This window comes from Podarcis bocagei (genome assembly GCF_964188305.1).
Source record: "Podarcis bocagei genome assembly, chromosome: 5".
In the NCBI taxonomy this organism is placed as follows: domain Eukaryota; kingdom Metazoa; phylum Chordata; class Lepidosauria; order Squamata; family Lacertidae; genus Podarcis; species Podarcis bocagei.
In genome coordinates this window covers 57,626,768-57,650,932 of record NC_138129.1, presented here as the reverse complement: position 1 = coordinate 57,650,932, position 24,165 = coordinate 57,626,768, and the positions used below count along the sequence as shown (strand labels likewise).

The window sequence follows — 24,165 nt, the reverse complement described above, 5'->3', positions numbered from 1 at the left end:
CCTAGTCTATAAACTAGAACCTGCTCATACTATAGCCAACTCTGATTAACAATTTTACACACACACAAAATATGCTCTCACTGAATGTTCTGAGCAAAACTATTCTGTGTGCCATCTGAAATTAGCTAAAACGTTTCCAAGCTATTAGAAACTGATTTGTTTGTCAGTTTCTAACGCAGCCACATCTGAGTAAAACACTACCATGGACCATGCAGCATACACATCTTCCACTGAGACCACAATATTACTATACAATGAGCAAACATAACCCGTAACGAAAATAAAGAAGTGAAAACTGAAATAAAAGCAACTCACTGAAAAAGAAAATTGTACACTGTTTAAATAACTGTAAGCTTCCCTTTTGCTTCTGGATCTGATTGCTGTCTACTTAAAACTAAGAGATTCAACTAACCCATTTCAAAACTTAAAAACATCAAGTAGTACGACGGGAGAGTTAATGGCTGGGCAAGAGGATGGTGAACCCAAACTGTAACATGCAAGTTTCATTTGTAATAGTGATTTTGAATTAATTTCTCAGAGGTTAAAAAAAATTAAACAGAGTAAAGAAATCCTCTATCCATCCTTTTCTCCATCTCAACGCACTTCATTAGCCACCGTTTTTTAAATGTCCAGAATCATTATTCAGCTCTTTGTCTTAAAATACAATTGCAGACACAAGCATAAATTGGCTGTCTTGCCAACCTAAAAATCCATGCATTTTGTACAATGTGCACCAACACTGAGAACCACATAAGAAAAATATTTAAGAGAATTGAAATAAATAAATAATAAAGCAAGTGGGGGGGGGAACCACAAGGCAAATACACCAATGCCCACAGAGGCCTCTCTCTAAAGACAAAGGCAGAATCCTATTGTTGGGGCTGGGGAAAAGTCTTATTATCAGATTTCCAATAGGACCATTCATCTTTCGGGGGGGGGGGGGGGCGGCTGACCAGTGCATCACCAGCAGTGACACAATTTGTAAAGCATCAAAATTTTCAATAAAGTCTCTCAACCATAAACCGAGAGAAGCCTCCAAGTGGAGATGCTATTTTCATGAAACCCCCTTTATCTCCCCCTCCCCCAAAAAACTTGACTCAAAATGCAGCTAATCCATTTTCAAAATGAAACCACACGAGTCCTTTTGCCCTCCCTCTTCTTCCTTACCATAAATGAGCAGTTTCTTGACTCATTAATGACAGTTTCCCTTAAAAGAAGTGATCTCATAGCACTGTGTCCCTCTCCACCATGCATACATCCCAAAGGTTGCGGGTATCTTAGCATCAGGAACCGCCAGCAAGCTTTCTCATACAGAGTCCAGATGGACTATACTAGAAGCCAATTCAGCGTTAATAACTACCTACACTGTGCAGTTAAGAAGGCTTGTGTGGCATAATGTCCTAGGCAACAGCAGCTGATTAAAACCACAAATAAAAGAGAATCCTGTTATCCAAAATGATTGATGGGAGGTGTTGTTTAAAAAAAGAAAAAAGAAAAATAAAGCGAAGGATTTCCATCCCCCCCCCTCTTTTCTCTCTCTTTTCAATCTCTCACTTTTGAGGATGGAATCTTTTCTAAACATATGGAGAAGAAGAAAAACCAAACACTGCCCAGAAGATGTGACAAAATATTACCTCATTATTTAACAAAGCAGCACTAAGCGTCCTGGTGATTTCAAACATCTTGCCACAGATTTTGGTTTTAGAGAAACGGAAAAGAGAATCCTTTGCAAATCCAGTCCTCTATCAGCACAGGGGAAGTCAAATTTCCTGCACACAACAATGTTTTCTCCCTAGATTTAACACATTAAAACACCTAGTCAGTGAGCTGCATTTTCCCTCTTCGCATACAGAGCAGACTCACTCCTGTAACATGTACTGCTCTCTTTTGCCTGCTACTCCAAAGCATGGTTGTTACTTAAACTGTTCTTTAAAGTAACAGTTCACTCTCTAGCCACCAGGTGGGCAGCGTGGAATGATTCAAAATGAACATCTTGAGATTGCAACTGAACAGCTCCTAACTGTGGCTCCTTATACAAATAAAATGCCAAGTATTTATAAGGGACAAAGGTGTGGCTTGCATGATTGTATCGTCTGCTTTGTCAATGAATCATGCACAGCTTTGGGGGCGGGGAATAAATGAGCCATTTCAAAAATTACTTACCAGGGTCCCCCCCTAAGAAAACAAGGCATCTTAAATGAAAAGCCCCAATTACCACTTTTGAAAGGGTTTAGGAAAATGTTCATTAAACTTCAGCACTGTCCCCTTTGCTCAGTTTAGCGGAATTCTACAACAATCCCATTTAACTCGTCTAGTTGCTTGGAATACAGTAACCCTGCAATTTATGTGCATTTTACCTTGTGCGCGTTCAGCTTTACATGGTTGGTTGGTTGGTAAATAAATAAATAAATAAATAAGGAGCGGAAAGGGGGTGGACTTCCAGGAAAACAGACTTTGGCAATCCACCCACCATTGAATCCAATGTATTTTGACTACACACGATTTTGGCTTTAGATGCGATCGCTGGAACATGTCCCCCACGTAAATTGCAGGTTTAGTGTAATGTTTGGATGAAAAATTTACAATGCCTACAGAAAAGCTGAGCATCCTAGCTTTTATGCCACTTGCAAGTTCTTGCTTGATGTTTATAGTCCTTGTGACAGAACGGATAAGCTAAAAGTGATGATTAAAATAATTTTTTTTAAAAATCATCTCAGTGTCTTCAGTGTGTGATTTCCAGCTAAAACAAAGCACCCTTGATTTTAGGTTGTGGTACTGGGAACAAAACAGTACCTTTTCTAAGCAACTGAAAGGCCCCATTCAGATATCTACAATTCAGATTTGTGTATGACATTTCATGGAGAATGTAAACAAGATACAAAAGACTACAGGGATACTATATTTATTAGTAGCAGTAGTTGTAGTAGTAGTAGTAGTAGCAGTAGTAGTACTCTATGAAGGACTGCTCTCCGTCCCGAGGAGCTTAAAATCTAAACATGAGCTCAGAAAGACAGCAGATAAAAGAGATATTGAGAATAATGCATGTTCATTCAGTTGCATATACTTCACCTTAGGCTGTGTACACACGCAACCCATTTGTAGCACCATTTCATTTTTCTCAATCAAGAATTGTCCTCAACATGCTGTTTTTGATTTACATTTAGTACTGCAATCCACAAGGGTGGGTGTGGTTACTTGATACACATTGGTACCCATTTGAAAACCCACCATCGTATACACCCACCCACAACATCACTAGGAAAGTGTGGATACAATCCCAGTGATGCAGAATCAATGATATTTTAATTTGGGCATGAAACAACTTTCTCAAGAAGAGCTTTTCAAGGGCAAAAAATATGCAGTAGATCTAGACAGCGTGTGGACTATGTAGAAAAAAGAAGAACTTCCATCTCCATTGATTCTAGAATGTCAAGTGTAAAGGTAAAGGTACCCCTGCTCGTACGGGCCAGTCGTGTCCGACTCTAGGGTTGTGCGCCCATCTCACTTAAGAGGCCGGGGCCAGCGCTGTCCAGAGACACTTCCAGGTCACGTGGCCAGCGTGACGAAGCTGCTCTGGCGAGCCTGCACCAGCGCAGCACACGGAAACGCCGTTTACCTTCCCGCTAGAAAGCGGTACCTATTTATCTACTTGCACTTTTAGGGGTGCTTTCGAACTGCTAGGTGGGCAGGAGCTGGGACTGGAAGACGGGAGCTCACCCCGCCACGGGGATTCGAACCGCCGACCATGCGATCGGCAAGTCCTAGGCACTGAGGTTTTACCCACAGCGCCACCCGCGTGCCTTGTCAAGTGTATGCAGCCTTAAGTTTCAGTAGGGGCTGGAGATTCCAGGATTTCAGTAGGGGCTGGAGATTCCAGGAATTCTGTCAAAAGCTTAACAGAAAACATGATTTTTGGGGAAATGACTAGGTAAGATTCAATACGAGAGAGTGCTGTATTGATCCAGTCCATATGCACTAGAAGACTCAACTGTGTGCTGCAATCTACACTTGGACAATTCATAGGAAGACAGCTTCTGAGTCCAATGATTGCAGGACCTAGGGGACTGCTGAGCAAAAAAGTCTACTGGGCCTCTTCTTGGTACCTCAGGGATGCAGGAGTATACCCCCTTAAGGAGATACACTCCCCTTCCCTACTCAGCTATAACAAAGGTTTCCATTTCCACCCCCATTCAGCAGGCACCTACCTAAGATGTAGCCTAGGAGGTTGCCAATTTTAGAATGTGGCTTAATAAGCTGTGATATGAATGAGCCTCACACACATGCATCCACTTTGCTGCTTCTTTTGTGCAAGCAAGGAAACAAGACAGGGAGTTGCTGTTAACCATAATATCCCAGGAGGAAACTACAGTGGTACCTCAGGTTACATACGCTTCAGGTTACAGACTCCGCTAACCCAGAAATAATGCTTCAGGTTAGAACTTTGCTTCAGGATGAGAACAGAAATCGTGCTCTGGCAACGCAGCAGCAGCAGGAGGCCCCATTAGCTAAAGTGGTGCTTCAGGTTAAGAACAGTTTCAGGTTAAGAACGGACCTCCAGCACGAATTAAGTACTTAACCCGAAGTGCCACTGTATTGTCAATGGCCATCAAGAAAAACAGGCCCTGTTTGGAAGGCATTAAACATAGTTGAACATTTAGGAACATCTTCCAGTTCATTAGTAATGAATGGATGCCAACTGCAAACACATTATTAGGCAAGCTTCATCGTTTCCACGTTTTTAACTTTGTTTACTAAGTACAAGTGAAACATGCATTGCTAAATTAGATCACTGTAGACCATTAGAATTTTTGTTGATGCAAATATAAAAACCAAACGAACAATACCACCATTCCAACAAAAGCACTCGTTCACACAATATGAAAACCAACACCTCACTACAAAAGTCAGTGGCCTAATACACTAAAGTCTCACTTTTAAACTTGGCTACAGAGTTAAGGTTTTAGCCAGCCCTGAAAACTAAGCAAATTTGGCACCGCCAAATTTTAAGCGGGAGGTCATTCCTAAAGTCTAGAGCCATAGAATCATAGAATCATAGAGTTGGAAGAGACCACAAGGGCCATCGAGTCCAACCCCCTGCCAAGCAGGAAACACCATCAGAGCACTCCTGACATATGGTTGTCATGCCTCTGCTTAAAGACCTCCAAAGTAGGAGACTCCACCACACTCCTTGGCAGCAAATTCCACTGTCGAACAGCTCTTACTGTCAGGAAGTTCTTCCTAATGTTTAGGTGGAATCTTCTTTCTTGTAGTTTGGATCCATTGCTCCGTGTCCGCTTCTCTGGAGCAGCAGAAAACAACCTTTCTCCCTCCTCTATGTGACATCCTTTTATATATTTGAACATGGCTATCATATCACCCCTTAACCTCCTCTTCTCCAGGCTAAACATGCCCAACTCCCTTAGCCGTTCCTTATAAGGCATCGTTTCCAGGCCTTTGACCATTTTGGTTGCCCTCCTCTGGACACGTTCCAGTTTGTCAGTGTCCTTCTTGAATTGTGGTGCCCAGAACTGGACACAGTACTCCAGGTGTGGTCTGACCAGAGCAGAATACAGTGGCACTATTACTTCCCTTGATCTAGATGCTATACTCCTATTGATGCAGCCCAGAATTGCATTGGCTTTTTTAGCTGCCGCGTCACACTGTTGGCTCATGTCAAGTTTGTGGTCAACCAAGACTCCTAGATCCTTTTCACATATACTGCTTTCAAGCCAGGTGTCACCCATCTTGTATTTGTGCCTCTCATTTTTTTTGCCCAAGTGCAATACTTTACATTTCTCCCTGTTAAAATTCATCTTGTTTGTTTTTGCCCAGTTCTCTAATCTGTCAAGGTCGTTTTGAAGTGTGATCCTGTCCTCTGGGGTGTTAGCCACCCCTCCCAGTTTGGTGTCATCTGCAAATTTGATCAGGATGCCCTTGAGTCCATCATCCAAGTCGTTGATAAAGATGTTGAATAAGACCGGGCCCAAGACAGAACCCTGTGGCACCCCACTAGTCACTCTTCTCCAGGATGAAGAGGAACCATTGATGAGTACCCTTTGGGTTCGGTCAGTCAGCCAGTTACAAATCCACTGAGTGGTAGCATAGTCAAGACCGCATTTTACCAGCTTCTTTACAAGAATATCATGGGGCACCTTGTCAAATGCCTTGCTGAAATCAAGGTAGGCTACATCCACTGCGTTCCCTTCATCTACCAGGCTTGTAATTCTGTCAAAAAACGAGATCAGGTTAGTCTGACATGACTTATTTTTCAGAAATCCATGCTGACTATTGGTGATCACAGCATTCCTTTCTAGGTGCTCACAGACTGTTTGCTTAATGATCTGCTCCAGAATCTTCCCTGGTATTGATGTCAGACTGACTGGGCGGTAATTATTTGGGTCCTCTCTTTTCCCCTTTTTGAAAATAGGGACAACATTTGCCCTCCTCCAGTCTGCCGGGACTTCGCCTGTTCTCCAGGAATTCTCAAAGATGACTGCCAGTGGTTCTGAGATCACATCTGCCAGTTCTTTTAATACTCTTGGATGCAGTTCATCTGGCCCTGGAGACTTGAATACATCTAAACTAGCCAAATATTCTTGTACTATCTCCTTAGTTATTCTGGGCTGTGTTTCCTTTGCTGAATCATTTGCTCCAAATTCTTCAGGTCGGGCATTGTTTTCTTTATCGGAGAAGACTGAGGCAAAGAAGGAATTGAGGAGTTCAGCCCTTTCTGTGTCCCCTGTTTGCATTTCACCATCTTCTCCTCTGAGTGACCCAAGTGTTTCTTTGTTCTTCCTTTTGCTACGAACATACCCATAAAAGCCTTTTTTGTTGCTTTTAACCTCTCTAGCAAGCCTGAGTTCATTCTGTGCTTTAGCTTTTCTGACTTTGTGTCTACACGTGCTGGCTATTTGTTTGAATTCCTCTTTGGTGGTTTCCCCCCTTTTCCATTTTTTGTACACATCCTTTTTTAATCTTAATTCAGTTAAAAGTTCTTTTGATAGCCACCCTGGCTTCTTTAGGCACCTTCCATGTTTCCGTCTCATTGGTATTGCCTGACGTTGTGCTTTTACTATCTCCCTCTTAACAAACTCCCAGCCATCATGAACTCCCTTTCCTTTTAGTATTGCTGTCCATGGGATCTCACCCAGCACTTCCCTAAGTTTTATGAAGTCGGCTTTCTTAAAGTCAAGAAATTGAGTCCTAGTATGCTTGGCTGCTTCTTTCCGCTGTATAGTAAACTTCAGAAGAGCATGATCACTCGCGCCTAATGATCCTTCCACTTCTACCCCATTAACCAGGTCATCAACATTGGTTAGGACCAGATCTAAAATGGCTGTTCCTCTTGTTGCTTCTCCCACTTTCTGGACAATGAAGTTGTCTGCAAGGCCAGTGAGGAATCTGTTTGACCTTATGCTCTTGGCTGAGTTTGACGTCCAACAAATATCCGGGTAATTGAAGTCCCCCATTACTACTATCTCCCTTCCTTTTGCATGCTTGGCCATCTGTTCCAGGAAGGCATCATCTATGTCCTCCGTTTGGCTTGGGGATCTATAGTAAATTCCCACAATGAGGTCTCTGTTATTCTTCTCTCCCTTAATTTTGACCCAAATGCTCTCACTTTGGCTTTGAGGTTCTAAATCTTGGATCTCTTCACAGGTATACACATCCCTGACATATAACGCCACTCCTCCTCCTTTCTTGTCTGGTCTGTTTCTCTGAAATAGATTGTATCCCCCCATTATTACATTCCAATCGTGGGACTTATCCCACCAGGTTTCAGTGATGCCTATTATGTCATATTTAGTTTGCTGTACCAAGAGCTCAAGCTCATCTTGTTTATTTCCCATGCTTTGCGCATTAGTGTACAGACATTGAAGTCCATTAATCATTCCCCCGTGTCTCTTATTTAAGGATTTTTTCCTCCCACCACTAGGTCCGCGTGCTGTTTGCTCCATTGCTGAGATGGTAGTTTGACAAGTTTAGAGGTGCAAATCTCAACTCAGCAGTGAATTAACAAACAGGGCATCTCCAGCAGATTGTAATTCCCAGAAAGGAATATACAGGAAGTGGTGGTCTTCAGCTAACTGGGTCATGTAAGTATTAGAACCTTAAAGTGAGCTCAGTAGCATATAGGCAGACAGCAAAGACTTTTAAGACATGTTAATCAACACTCTTGCTGCAGCATTCTGCACCAGCAGCTTCTAAACAGTCTCCAAGGGCAGCCCCGTGCAGAGTGCAATTCAGTAACCTAGTCTGGAGGTTATCAAGAGCGTGGATTATTATGGCCAGACTACTTCTATCCAAAAATGGCTGAAGTTTTAGAAATTCATCACATTATGCAATTTTCTATGGTTTGCCCATTACAAGCATTACAAATCCATCAGTTGGACCACCAACCAGCATAACCATGGAAAAGACCAGATCAGAATATGACCTGCCAATATGCCAGGGCAGTGATGTGTTGAGAGCTCCATGGCTGTCCTATTAGCCATGATGTCCTGAGTAGGCACAATTCAGGTAGCTATGGATTGCATGTTGAAATTGACCAGAACAATGCTTTGAGAAGCTCCGGATAAGGGTCTTGAATTTAAATTAGGGCCCCGTTCTGGTTTTCTGCTGAAATAGCCCCCCAATGTTTGTGGGTAAACAGCAGTGATGTGGAGAGTGATTTCAGCAGAAAACTGGCGCAGCATGGCTGTTGTTTCTCCAAATGACTATTTTTTATTGAATTTATATACCATCCTATACCTGGAGGTCTTAGGGCAGTTCAGGGAATAAAATCAAAACATAAAAGCACAAAATACATAATCAAAATAAAAACAACAACCCAAAATCCCCTTTCGTAGTCTGGACTATACCATATTTAAAAGGTCTGGAATGCACCGATGCAAATTTCAAGATTTTTATTATCCTGTTTGTTAAGAGCACTGTTTATAATGGAGCCAAACAGCAAAGGGAAATGACCAAGTTAAGTACTTATTTAACACATAACTAATGTCAACATCTTTTTTTCCTGGTTAGTCACTGCCAATGTAGGCAACGTCAGTGTATATATGTTTTTCTTATTGCCCATATGTGCATCTCTGCACTTACACTGATTCACCAATATGGAGGTCCATATGGAACTCCTTGCTGTATTGATTTGGCTTTTCACTTTCCTGAATCATTTGGTGTCATCTGTAAACTTGGCCACATTGCTAATCACTGCTGACTGCAGTGCATTTATAAATTAATTAAATAATTCTTAATAAGATAGGTCAAACAGGCAAGTCATTGTTTGTTTCTGTATTTCTCAAACATTTATATTATTGTTATGTAATAAAATAAAACAAAACAAGCAAAAATAACAATGGTCCTAATATAGATCATTGCAACCTTACCACTAATCAAGTTACCTCCATTATAAAAACTATCCCCATTTTCTCCTATTTTCTGCCTCTGGAAAACCAGCAACACAATGGCAATCTAAATTGGGCTACTGCTCTTTTCTCAATACTAATAAATCTACTCAGGTGACTTCGATTTTGCAAGCCTAAGTATGAAGGTACAGAACACTGAAATCCAGGTATATAAAGGGCTGCATCCAATTAATTGTCCAAGCAGAACAACTTTCACTTGTGCAAGAGAACGCTCACTCTCTCCTCCTGCCCCTGAGCCCCCCCCCCCACTCACCCAGATCTGCTCTGGGTTTCTCTTCAATCCTCCAGATCAGATTTGGTGGTAGGGATGGATACTGGGAGAAGGCAAAGTTCCATTGGCAAATTTAACTCCCCTCACATAGTGACTTACTTAGATTCAATGCAGAGAATTCCAGACTCAACTGTGGTGGTTGAAGAATATGTCTACTAATGTTACCAAACTGTAGTGCAGTTTCCTTTGAGAGGCATGCCCTCACCTGACACAATTAGTATTTCCCAATGAAATAAATGGTGAATCCCAATCATTTTCTTCACATAAACATCACATTTCTTCCTGCCTGCTATTACTGTTTCCCCATATTTACACTGAAAATAAATATATCCCTTTTCCAAGGAAGTATTGATATACACATTTTCTTCTATTCAATTAGGTCCCTCTGTTAATCTCCCGAACATTAATTTTAAAGTGTAACTTCAAAGCATAATTACTGTTTTAAATAAAATATTCATGGCTTCCTAGATTTTCAAGATTTTTATTATCCTGTTTGTTAAGAGCACTGTTTTATAATGGAGCCAAACAGCAAAGGGAAAGTGGAGGTGAGCAGACATAAGACACATTTTTAAGAAGCCGAAATCCCCAGAGCGAAATGCAGCCAATCAATATCAAACAACTGACATACCACCATATGCCGTACTGCACACCAGACCAATGTGACTGAAACAGATCTCCAACAAAAAGAGCAGTACTCTCATTTTCAATCTATTAGTGAAGGAAGAAAGCTTTCATGTGCAAGGAGTCAACACTACAGATCAGAATACGACTACACACCTTTCTCAAACCCAATTCAGATGTTATACGGACCCATCAAATAGATCCTCGGCTTCAAAATATGCAGGGAAGTATGTGAACACACCTAAGGCGTGGGAAGGAAGGAATGTGTCAAAATGCCATCCTGTACCACATTATGAAACAGAAATCCTGTTAAGATTCCAAGCTAATCACAAGTTATGTAAAAGATGTACTGAAAACTATGAAAACCACTTTGAAACGACAAAATTATGCAGCAACCACAATTATGTCCTACATAAAACTAGTACAGTGGACACTCGGGTTGTGAACGTGATCCGTGCGGGAGGCACGTTCGCAACTCGCAGTGCCGCGTCTGCGCACGTGCGGGTTGCAATTCAGCACTTCTGCGCATGCGCAAAGCGCGATTTAGTGCTTCTGTGCCGAAACCCAGAAGTAACCTGTTCCAGTACTTCCAGGTTTGGTGCAGTGCGCAACTCAAAAACATGCAACCTGAAGCATCTGTAACCTGAGGTATGACTGCACAGTGGTACCTCTGGTTGCTGAAGAAGAGGAGGAGTTTGGACTTGATACCCCGCCTTTCACGCCCCTTAAGGAGTCTCAAAGCGGCTCACAATCTCCTTGCTCTTTCTCCCCCAGAAAGGGATCCGTTCCGGAGCTCCTGTTGGATCCCAAAGTTTCTGCAACCGGAGGGACTGCTTCTGCGCATGCGGCGGTAGAGCACTTCTGTGCATGTGTGCGTGGTGAAACCTGGAAAAATACTTCCGGGTTTGCCACGTTTGCATCCTGAAGGATACGCAACCGGAGGTGTGCGTATCCAGAGCTACCACTGTACAATTAACGGACACTACTACAGAGCAGTCATTTGGAAGAGAAATATATTTTAAGGCAATGTTCTAGGTACAAAAAGTGGCTCAGAGGACCTCTTGAGTAACCAAAGTTTGTGACATACCAAGTTGAGTGGGATCAATTCCAATCTGTTACCTCCGAGGATGTGGACAGGCTGCTTGGACGAGTGAAACCAACCACCTGTCTCCTGGATCCTTGCCCATCCTGGTTTATAAAAGCTAGCCGGGAAGGACTGGGCGATGGGCTTCGTGGGGTGGTGAATACTTCCCTCTGTGAGGGAGCCTTCCCAGACCCGCTGAAAGAGGCGGTTATTAAACCACTTCTTAAAAAACCATCTTTAGATGCGGCCACGATGGCCAACTATCGCCCAGTCTCAAATCTTCCATTCCTGGGCAAGGTGATTGAGCGAGCGGTTGCCGAACAACTCCAGGCACGCCTGGAAGAAGCGGACCATTTGGATCCCTTCCAGTCGGGATTCAGGCCTCATCATGGGACTGAAACTGCCTTGGTCGCACTGGTTGATGATCTCCGGCGGGCTAGGGACAAAGGTGAGAGCTGTTTCCTAGTTCTGCTGGATCTTTCAGCGGCGTTTGATACCATCGACCATAGCATCCTTCTGGACCGTCTTGAGGGGCTGGGAGCTGGGGGCACTGTTATACAGTGGTTCCGCTCCTTCCTCCTGGGCCATGTTCAGAAAGTGGTGGTGGGGGATGAGTGTTCAGACCCCTGGGCTCTCACTTGTGGGGTGCCTCAGGGTTCTGTCCTCTCCCCCATGCTTTTCAACATCTACATGTGGCCGCTGGGAGAGATCATCAGGAGGTTTGGGCTGGGTGTTCATCAGTATGCGGATGATACCCAGCTCTACCTCTCTTTTAAATCAGAACCAGTGAAGGCGGTGAAGGTCCTGTGTGAGTGTCTGGAGGCGGTTGGAGGATGGATGGCAGCTAACAGATTGAGGTTGAATCCTGACAAGACAGAAGTACTGTTTTTGGGGGACAGGAGGCGGGCAGGTGTGGAGGATTCCCTGGTCCTGAATGGGGTAACTGTGCCCCTGAAGGACCAGGTGCGCAGCCTGGGAGTCATTTTGGACTCACAGCTGTCCATGGAGGCACAGGTCAAATCTGTGTCCAGGGCAGCTGTTTACCAGCTCCATCTGGTACGTAGGCTGAGACCCTATCTGCCTGCGGACTGTCTCGCCAGAGTGGTGCATGCTCTGGTTATCTCCTGCTTGGACTACTGCAATGCACTCTACGTGGGGCTACCTTTGAAGGTGACTCGGAAACTACAACTAATCCAGAATGCGGCAGCTAGACTGGTGACTGGGAGCGGCTGCCGAGACCATATAACACCGGTCTTGAAAGACCTGCATTGGCTCCCAGTACGTTTCCGAGCACAATTCAAAGTGTTGGTGCTGACCTTTAAAGCCCTAAACGGCCTCGGTCCAGTATACCTGAAGGAGCGTCTCCACCCCCATCATTCTGCCCGGACGCTGAGGTCCAGCGCCGAGGGCCTTCTGGCGGTTCCCTCATTGTGAGAAGCAAAGCTACAGGGAACCAGGCAGAGGGCCTTCTCGGTAGTGGCGCCCGCCCTGTGGAACGCCCTTCCAGCAGATGTCAAAGCGATAAACAACTACCTGACATTCAGGAGACATCTTAAGGCAGCCCTGTTCAGGGAAGTTTTTAACGTGTGATATTTTATTGTATTTTTGGTTTTTATGGAAGCCGCCCAGAGTGGCTGGGGAGGCCCAGCCAGATGGGCGGAGTATAAATAATAAATTATTATTATTATTATTATTATTATTATTATTATTATTATTATTATTAATTGTATAGTAAAGAGGCCTTTGAAGAAATTCTGCAACTTCCCTGCATCTCTGTTCCCCAGAGTTCCAAGCTGGTTCTGCTCTAAATCTGGGACTCACACTCACATAACAGGACATAAAACTCAAATGGGAAGTCTTTTTCAAAACCCCTGAGAAGGATGAGCCTTTACCCATGTGGAAACAATACCATTTGGGTCAGAAGGAAGCAAGCAAGCAAGCTGGGGTTTTCTTTTATCCTCCATTTATTGAAGTCATTTTTATTCCGCCTTGAATAATAATTCTTTTCAAAGGCAGCTTACACAATTAAAACAATGGAACAGGAATAAAACGATTAAAACTGTATCAAGTAAAAATAATAAAGAAATCAACCACATATATCAACATTAAAAATTTATAAAGAGGCAACCACAAGTCACTCATTAAAAACCTTATGAAATGAAACTGTTGCCAGAGCCCTTCAAATGCAGAAGATAGTGGGCATGGCAGATCTCTCTAAAAAAGGAATTCCTAAGCTGACCTTCCTTTCGCCACCTCCCGTCCCCGAGTATAAACATTTCACATTTTCAAACCAAGAGGTTTCTTAGAATATTCTAGCAATGAAAGACAATTGGCATTAACTGTAGAAAAACTAGCAGCACAGAGATCTACACTGCCATATGCTACTAACTTCCAATGGAACAGATTCCAATCCAGAAACAGATTTATGGTTCTCCCCCCCTGGCATTTCCCCTCACGTTTTTAAAGGATTCTTCAATGAAACAAGCGCTCTCTCTTAATATCACTACGTGCTTTGTTTACCTGTGTCTAGAGACACCCTGCTCTGTTCAGATAAAACTTAATTGTTCTTCTGACACTGGACAATAAGGGACCTTTAAACTACCCTAATAAACTAGCCGTGCTTTGTTTTTAGAGTTGTTTCGGAACAAAAACAATTGCACCAGATTACCTGTTCCTACACTGCACCGGGTGAAAAATGCAGTATTTTTTAAATCCTGCCAATTTATAGTATGACAAGCATTAAGGAAATGAACATACAGTGGTACCTCAGGTTACATACGCTTCAGGTTGCATACGCTTCTGGTTACAGACTCCGCTAACCCAGAAATAGTGCTTCAGGTTAAGAACTTTGCTTCATAAGAACACAAATTGTGCTCCGGTGGCGCGGCAGCAGCAGGAGGCCCCATTAGCTAAAGTGGTGATTCAGGTTAAGAATAGTTTCAGGTTAAGTACAGACAACCGGAACGAATTAAGTACTTAACCCGAGGTACTACTGTATACTTTAGGCGAGGCAATCCTAACTGGCAGATTCACGGGCAGGAGGGGGTTAGGAAGAAACACAGCTGCTGGCAGAAAACCTTTGCTAGCAGAGGAGTCTATCAGGTACGAAAGACCAAGACCTACTTACAGATAGGTCTGCAGGACAGATCTACTGCTGGCTTTCCTTTCACTGGGGCTTCCTAGTGTTAGGCCTTGAAACAGGCCTTTCCAGAAAAGGGATAGGATCCCTTGGATCCAAGGCCCCTTCATTCATTGAAGAAGCCCTAGGATAAGGTTCCTCCCTCTACAACACTTTGGAGTTGGCATAAAAAATAATGCCTGCCCCCAAACCACTGGAGCCCATGTGGGAGGGGAATTAAAGAAAGAAAAATCGGCATAAAAGGAAGGAAGTTAAGTGCTGCTAAACTAACATTATCCCAGAGGCCAATTTTTAGTTGCTGTTTTTAAATTAGGTCTCACTGTTCTAAAAACCAGTGAAAAATTTAAAAATAATTCAGTAATCCCAGGAAAATCCCATTTCAATTACACTCACATATATTACTACAAATCCTACTAAATGTGAGCCATTCTAGTCTGATCCTGAATTACTGAGTTGCGTATAGCATGTAGTGATTTTAGCTCTAGTGAAGGGAAATTTGGAATGTTCATTTACACAACCCAACTGACTAAATTATAATCCTAAACAGTGACGTGGACTTTTAAGAACAATTTGAAACGGAAATGTTATGGTTTACATAATGATCTAATTTAAAATGTTTTTTTACCTGTATTTAGTCAACAACAACAACAACAAAAAGGTCAGTCAGTAGGGCTATGAGGCTCTTAATCTCAGGGTCGTGGGTCTGAGCCCCACAATGGGCAAAAGATGCCTGCATTGCGGGGGGCTGGACTAGATGACCCTCAGACCCCTTCCATCTCTACCATTCTGATTCCATGAACTTTGCAACTGCCACATATTTATCAGCAACTGGTATCCATTTTCCACAAAACAATAAAGCACTGGAAGAAGGATCCACTCCACATCACTGAAAAATTCAAAAATAGCAAATATAACAGGAATTAGAAATGAATTCACCATAATTTCATTCCAGTTACAGTCATACCTTGGGAGGAATACGCTTTGGGTTAGGCATTTTCGGGTTGCGCTCCATGGCGACCTGGAAGTAACGGAGTGCGTTACTTCCAGGTTTCGCCGCGTGCGCATGTGCAGACCGTCAAAATGTCACACGCATGCGCAGAAGAGCCAAAACATGACTCGTGCATGCGTGGACACTGGTTACGTTCGCTTCGGGATGTGAACGGGGCTCCGGAATGGATCCCGTTCGCATCCCGAGGTACCACTGTACTCAGCAACTCCTTTTTTAAAACAGTTATCCTTTTATTTACATTATCACTACAGTCGAACCTCCATTTATGTAACCCTCTGGTTACGTAAACTTTGGGATGCGCGCACGACAAACCTGGAAGCATTTTACCGGGTTTCGCTGTGCATGTGCAGAAGCAGTCCTCAGGTTGCGGAAACCTCGGGATCCAACCCGACCTCCGGAACAGATCCCGTCCGCAACTGGAGGTACCACTGTATACAACAATCTTGTTCAAAAAGCTTAAAATCAAAGTTGTAAAAAACTTGCTTTAAGTCGTTCTCTCTAGGAAACACATACATTTGTTGCACAGGTCCTCAGGCATGCGAAAACTGGTATGTATGTTTTCAGTGCCTTTATATTCCTACCACCATCTGAATAATAGAAGGGATCTATATGCTATTGAATGATCTTGTCTTCAAATATTTACAAGTAATCCAATAAAAATAATTTCCAAGTAAAGCTTTGAATTTCTTATAATACATTTTTTATACCACTTTAAATGTGCTTCATTGATTTTTCCTAGTCTATTTCAGATGAACTACTTCTGGCTATTGGGGAAAATTGAGATATTTATACAGCACATAAAAAACAAAGATGGCATACTTTTTTAGTTTTGTTTGCTAAGGCTTCAATAGTACACACATGTAATAGGAATAAGCTCCATGGTGCTCAATGGGACATACTTCTGAATAGACATGCATAGGGTTGCACTGTCTGCTTCACTTCATTACATGTTAAATCAGATCTCAATCTATTTACTGTAAAACTGTATTAGCATCTTTATTTGCTGTCTCCTCCATTTTTAAACTCTGTTTTCAATCATTTTATGGTTTTGTTTTTTACTGTTATTTGATGTAAGTGCTTATGAATGTCTCCTTTGAGACAAAATGTGGGCCATAATTAATATAAATGAATTAGAGAAAATGAAAACTTTCCAGTTTCAGTATTTTCTGGAAAACTTTCAAAGCTGGAAAAAAGCATGTTTGATGCAAAGTCCCATGAAAACAACCAATCTCAAATACTGTATGTGATAAATGCACACATGGACAGGAGGCAACTGCAAAGTGTGGATAACTCAAACTCTGGATTATGGTACCACAATAAATCTCCTGACTTTTTAAGAGAAGTAACAGAGGCACAAACCACTAAAAGCCATACAAAGATTACTTTTAGGCCATATTTTTAAACATATGTTTTATTTTGTGAACCGCCCTGAGATCTACAGGTATAGGGTGGTATACTACCGTATTGGCCCAAATATAAGCCACACCAGAATGTAAGACTCACCTTTAAAATTGGAGGGGGGGGGGAGAGAATATAAGCCACTCCCTTCCTCGCTACTCCTGGCTGCATATTGGGGGGGGGGCACCGTGCTGTGTTGCTGGTGGCCTTTCCCCTTCCTCGCTCTCTCCCTTCCCAGCCTTGGGGGAGGGGACGGACTTGGCGCGGGCTGGGCGCCGCTTTGTCACACTCCTGCCACTGTTTGCCCCACATTCCTGGCTGCATATTGCAAGGTCGTGAATATAAGCCAAACTTTAACTTTTCAGTCAGAATGGGGGTGTGTGTGGCTTATTTTGGGGCCAATACGGTACTACTACTACTACTACTACTTTATCCATAAAACTATATTGTATTTTAAAGGACATTTCAAAACAACAGTGAAAATTTAAAATGTTGGACTAAAATGTGGAAGGATTTCAAAATTGCCTGATGGCTGGAGGTCTGTCATTATAACCGCTCCCAATTCACCACCCCCACCCCATAATTGCTGTCCTTTGGTGGACCACTTGATGGGGGGGGGGGATTGCTGCCATAGCAACTGTAATGCACTGTACTAGATACTGTGTGATTCTTAATTGCATTTTATGGCTTCTTTTATTCCTTATATCTATTGTATTGCATGACAATTTGCATTCCCTCGAGTGTTATAAGATTGAGGGGTCAGTCTGGATAACATCCATGTGTCCCTTCCAGGACTGTGATGCTGTGTCCATGATGTTTGGAATCTAACAGAAGCTTATGAAGTAAGTGCATGAGAAAAACAACTAGGGAAGAACAAAGCAGCCACAATCTGCTCTCCTGCACACCCACTGCTAAGCCATCGTTTGATTTAACATGCAAACTAAACCTCAGTTTAATTTTGGTCAAATAAATATATTGGGCTAAATCCAATGGTGTCTCTCCAGGGACCATTCAGGGAAGATTTAGGGGAGACACGGGGGGGGGGGGGAGGCTGGGGAATTACCTCCCTCCACTTTCCGCTGATAGAAGGCTTCCACCAGCAAAACGACACAGCTGGGCACAATCCATTTACAGTGGAACCTCTATTTACAGACGTAATCAGTTCTGGAGGTCCGTCCATAAGTCAATCCTGGTCGCTGGTAGAAGCACTGCTGTGCGCAGGCGCATTCAGTGGCAGTGCACTTCTGCACATGTGTAGACGGTGGCAGCCGCATCTGCACGTGCACAAACAGCAGAAGCCGCTTCTGCGCGAATTTACTTCCGGGTTTGCCACGGTCACAACTTGGATCGGGCCCAAGTAGAGGCGGTCGTAAGTAGAGGTTCTACTATACTTCCATTCAAGTATTTCAAAGAATAGCATTCATTTATTTCTACTCAACCATACAGTGGTACCTCAGGTTAAGTACTTAATTCGTTTCGGAGGTCCGTTCTTAACCTGAAGCACCACTTTAGCTAATGGGGCCTCCCGCTGCCGCTGCACCGCCGGAGCACGATTACTGTTCTCATCCTGAAGCAAAGTTCTTAACCCAAGGTACTATTTCTGGGTTAGCGGAGTCTGTAACCTGAAGCGTATGTAACCTGAAGCGTATGTAACCTGAAGCGTATGTAACCCGAGGTACCACTGTACTTATAAACGTACTTACTTTCATAAGAGAAGCCTGTAGAAAAAACAGAAATAACTCAATAGCATTTAACTCAATTTTTAAATACATGATACTCATATAAACACAACAGCTCCGTTTCACCTTTTAAAAGAAAACTGCAGAATATTTTACATAGCACTGTGGCGAAGGTAAGTAATCCAGAAGACTAATAGCTTGCCTCTGAGCAGCAAGGGAAGTTAAAGCTTTTTTCAGGGTTGTTATCCTGAGGTTGTTATACTTTATCTGGCTGCAGAGGTTGCAATCCCAGGGTTATCATGAATTAGCACCTGTCTACATACACAAGGGTGTTTCAGCCACACTTCCTCTCTAACGTTCTTGGGTCATTGGCTTCACATTTTATAGTACTGTACAAGCAAGGTATTAATTAACACTTGCTCTGTATGCACTTATATCCTGTAACATATGAGAAAGTCACATACCTCATATTATGAGAAAAATGTGGAAAAACTTAGAAATGTAGCCACGCCACATGTTAAGAGTAGAAGTGGGCATGCATAACTTTAAACACCCTGCAAAAAAACTTCTAGCAACTCCAGTCCTGGGGATTACTTTCAGACACACAAATGTGCTTAAAAGCATGGAAGAAAAGACCGGATGGAGCAGCAATGGAAACACTAACTTTGCTGAAATGTATGACAAAGTGAGGAACTGATCTTGTGAGGAACTGATTGATGATCCACTTTCAACTCATGTCAACTTTAGTCCCTGAATGTCCAAATAAGTCAAAGATTCAGTGAATGCACTCAATCTGACCTCAGCATTTTTTAAAGGAAATCAGCTACAAAGAGAAAAGAGAGCACCAATTCTCTGTCCGCTTTAATTTTTATTACAAAATCAGAATGTTTTACAAACACCGTCATCAACATTTATTATAGCAAATATGAGAAACAAACTTGGGTGTCTCCATGGATATGTTTTTCTGAGTCCTCTATGGACTCAGTTCTGTCTACTTTCCAAGGCACACTGGGGAACAAAATCTAGTCTACTGTATAAAACAAGTAAGTTTCAGATAAGAAGTCAGCTTCTATGTTTTTATCCAATCTCATTCTCCCTCCTCAGACATTCAAAAAGAATGTGGAAGGGCTCAAACTGAGGAAGGAGATGTACACTCTGCCACTGCTCCCACTGTTCCTGCACATGACAGACATGCCTGCTCCATGCTCTACCTTCCCATGTTGAGCTTCTAAACAGGTTCAGCTAAACACACTTGGTAGCTTCCCCAAGATCTGAAACCCTATGCTCTAAGTGTTTCATATTGTGAAAAGCCTTTCTGCTTCATTTGGGGAGGCTGAGAGTGGAACAGGTACCTGTGGTTTGAGCCCCTTAAGACTACAGATATTCCTAAAAGTGTTATGGGTTAAAACATTTGAAGAGAAATTTAAACGTGCCAATTTTATAGAAAAATTCATGGTAAATAGCATGAAGAAAGTGAAATTATTCATCACTTATTGTAATACCAGAGCTAAGATCACCTAATAACACTGACTGAAATCTAGCAACAGCTTTAAATTATGAGAACTAAATGGAATGTTACATTCAGAGGCAGTATAGTTCTCAGTACCTGATCCTGAGGACATATAGGGAATGGTCATTGCCAACATACCCTGCTTTGGCGCTAACTCCCTGCCTATTAACATTTAGAAAACACCTTATTATCTTGCTTTAGATGCCAGCTAAAAACTTTATGTTATCAAGTAGCCTGGGACATATAATTTAGTTAAGTATACTTATTTTTAAATTCTGCGGATTTTATCTGTGTAATATTGAAAAATATTTTCCTGTTTTATTAAATTTTCATTATAAGTATGTTCCATATATATACAGTTTATAACATTTCCTAAATTAAAATATTAAGGTGAGGAACCTGAGGCCATCCCAACGTTCTTTAAGTCCAAATCCCATCATAAGAGACAACTTTGGGATTGGATCTTCTGGACAGAACCCAGAAGGGATTTTCATTTAATTAGGAAATCCAGATTCTTACCATGGCTCTCATTTCTGAAAACAGTATTTCAGAGCATATTATTTAACCCAACTCATCCCTGGTGCCTTAAGAAACACATTTATAGAGCTAAGATTCAAGGTGATGCCCATAGCGGTCTTGGATAGCTGCTATCATAGGGTTCCATATGACAGACTCAGCATAAGTGGTCAACCACAGGTGGAAGACATCAATACATTATGTTAATCTGCCCTTTGTATAGGGATTGAAGAGATTGATTTCTGAAACTTTTGCTAATTCCTGGAAGCAGGTTTACTATGTCAGAAAAGTTCACTTTCTTTTGAGTGACACTTACAGATTTGTGACACATAAAGTGACCGTAAGAAATACAGTGGTACCTCGGGTTAAGTACTTAATTCGTTCCGGAGGTCCGTTCTTAACCTGAAACTGTTCTTAACCTGAAGCACCACTTTAGCTAATGGGGCCTCCTGCTGCTGCTGCGTCGCCGGAGCACAATTTCTGTTCTCAACCTGTCTGTAACCTGAAGCGTATGTAACCTGAGGTACCACTGTATAAGAAAGGGAGAGACAGACAATATTGCAAAAAATTGCATTGGAGATTTGGAGCTCTAACAGAAAGTAAGATAGGTATGAGCTAGCACATTACACTAATGAACTCTTGACTCCCTTTCCTTAAATCCTTGATGCCTTCTATTAGGTAATTGATGCATGCTGTATGTTATGGTTTGTAGTTTGGCAAATTGTAATGAAATTGTTACTGCCTTTGGCTAATAAAATAAATTCTTTGGTTGGTTGCTATCTAGGGTAATTTGTCTTACTACAGTCCAAAAATGAATGCTGCAATAGACCGACTGATCTAATCCAGTAGGACAGTTCTTATGTGCTTAGGTATTTTCAACAAAATGTTAAGGTTTCATTCCTCAGCTGACCCACGTACTGTACAGATATATCCAATAACCTAAGTGTGGGTTCAGGTTTGCAGTGGAAACTCTCATCTACTTCTAATGAAAGCAGTACTCTCACTACTACTTTTAATCGGCAATTAGGGGTAACTAGAAAATTGTAAGCTTCCATTAAACTGCAATTTGCAAAAGGAAAAACACTTTGTATGGGAACATATTTTGTAAAAGTAGAAAAAAATATTTTGCAAATGTTTATAGAGCGTGTATGCAGCTGCCCTTTTTTATACAATTGACTTGCAAATTATCCTTCCTTTAGATGTGTTATCTGTAACATTTTTCTGCGCCTTTTGTAAAGGGGGGGGGGGGAATAAGTAGCAGCTTCCAAATAAATATATATTCTTGGGAAACTGTCAATTGCGTTTGGATAGGTGTGTTGCTCTTTCATAGACAGAAGCTGTATGCCTTCAGCAAGTGAAGTTATTCCCATCACTGCAACAAGGAGCAGCTCCATCAGTTGATTTCCGGTATGCAGCTTTTAAAGGCACTGAGAAATTGTCCATAAACAGCAGTCCCTGATATTACCATCTATATTGCATATACTTGAAAACATCTGACATATATTTATTTAGTGAACATTTTAAAGATCCTGTAGTGCAGCTCTTGCAGATGGGAGGCCAAGACAGCATTTCCATCTGCAAAGGCCCCTAAAGATGCGAGATTCTAACCTGCTCAAATTCTTAGCCACCACTACACTGAGATTTTCATTATCCACCCAGCATTGACAGAAACTTCAACAAAACAAAAACCAGTGCTAAACTGAAGAGCAAGGGAGGAATGGAGACCACAGAACTATATATATAATCTATAACCCAAGCAGCAAATGTGGAGATTTCAAATGCTGTATGTTGTGCAACAGCAATGCCTTTATTTTAAAAGGGGGAACGGGGCTAACAAGGAAACGTCTCACAATTATTAAATATTAAATAATACTTGGATTGAATTGTTTTCATATTTGATCTTGAAGTAAACTTTACACTGAATATTTCAGAGAGTTGTCTGAACTTCCCTCAGGACCTGGGAAGCACTGATTTACTCAGGCCAGAATCCCAAACACACTTCCACTGGTCTAAGCCACAACGTGCAGTAGAGTTTACCTGCGAGTAAACATGCTCTCACTTTAATATTGTAATCCTACGCTTACTTTCCTTGACGCAAGCCTCACTAAATTCAATTCACGGTTAGTTATAAGCCTGAAATAAATCTTATATCCGCCTAGGGAGTAACCTCCACTGAATTCAAACGGGACTTACTTTTGAGTAAGATACTTATGCTAAGGTTATCTCCAAAAGCAAAGGAAATCGTCAGCATGGAGCCCCTTCTGCCCCTGGCAGAAATTGGGGGGGGGGGTCCCTGACCTACAAAAGGGGCTGTTCTAATCCGCAAATACCTGAGCGGATGAGATCCTGGCCGCATTCTGATCCCGGCAGAATCGGCCCTGCTGCACGAGGCGTGGAGGGGTGGCCGTTACTTTGCCTTTCAGGCGCATTTCCCCTTCTTTTTCTTGGAGCAACGGCCAGGAGAAAGAAAGCGAGGGACGCGCTCTCCCGCCCAGGAGAAGGCAACCCGCCCTGGGAAGAAGAAGCTGAGCTCCGAAGCCTCGGCGTCTCAGCAGCAACGCCCGAGCACGACGGAACGCTCCTTCGAAGGCGGCAGAACTTTCCAAAGCGCGCCACGTGACGGCGGCGTGCCAGTAAAGGGCAACGCAACGTTCCAAGCGCGCGCGGCTCGCCCAATGGGAATGCAGAGCTGAAACTGGGGAAGCGGGAACCGCTGACACGAGGCAGAACAGGCGGGCGTTGCAAGCATGTATCTTCGGCAGGCGTTCCGAGCAATTGCTTTGGGCGTTAGATTTCGACTTGACGGGGCTGGATGCAGCGCGCGGCCTCTCTTTCTTTGTTTAGCTGGAACCAAAAGCCTACTGCAATATTATTATTTTTTATTTTTTATTAAATTTATATACTACCCTTCTCCCGAAGATCATAGGGCGGTTTGCAATATTAAAAAATGTCAGAAACAGCAACTACTGCCCCGTGTCCCATCGTGCCATTCCCACGCTGCTCAGAGGCACGATATATGCATGGAACTAAGGGTGCGGACGGAAGAACATCGGTACCAATAAAGCAGAGAACTTAGGTTGGCGAGGATCCCAATCGGGGCATGTTGTGAATTAACCCTGAAGGATCTACCAGAAAGCACGATCGGGCAAAGCAGGTGGGAATGGGTGAATAGGGCTGCGCACTCAAGCAGACGGGATCTCGCGCAGAACAGTTCCACGGACAAGGCTTAAACATACAACACAATTCGGGGATTTCGCCCCCCGTTGCTGCCACGTAGATCGGCGATTGTGCAGAACTCCCAAAGAAGGCCAGACCTTTCCCGCGCTCCCCTGGCGCTCTTACTCCTGCTTGTGTTCTAAGAGGGATGGGGGGAGTTTTCAGGCCAATCCAGAGGCTTTGCTTACTTGGGTAGCAAACGTCACTGAACACGCAGGAACTTATTTCTAGCTAATTTTGCCCAAGTACATTTGGGCTTGTCAGAAAATGCACGTTAGAAGGTGATTAAAGCAAAGCGTA

The 24,165-nt window shown here is 42.7% G+C and overlaps 1 protein-coding gene across 4 annotated transcripts in view; it reads right to left on the bottom strand.

The window, feature by feature from the left end:
- Nucleotides 1-23,255, bottom strand: part of ELAVL4 (ELAV like RNA binding protein 4) — a 108,216-nt gene extending 84,961 nt beyond the window's left edge. For 2 of the 4 annotated variants that reach the window (XM_081193230.1, XM_081193232.1), the window contains exon 1: nt 1,168-1,299. In XM_081193230.1, coding sequence (XP_081049356.1) covers nt 1,168-1,284 — 117 coding nt within the window. In that variant the 5' untranslated portion in view covers nt 1,285-1,299. Of the gene's footprint in view, nt 1-1,167; nt 1,300-1,634; nt 1,875-22,979 lie in introns of those variants that run through there. The other 2 variants (XM_081193231.1, XM_081193234.1) reach the window with 2 other exon arrangements.
- Between the last annotated feature and the right edge of the window lie 910 nt (nt 23,256-24,165).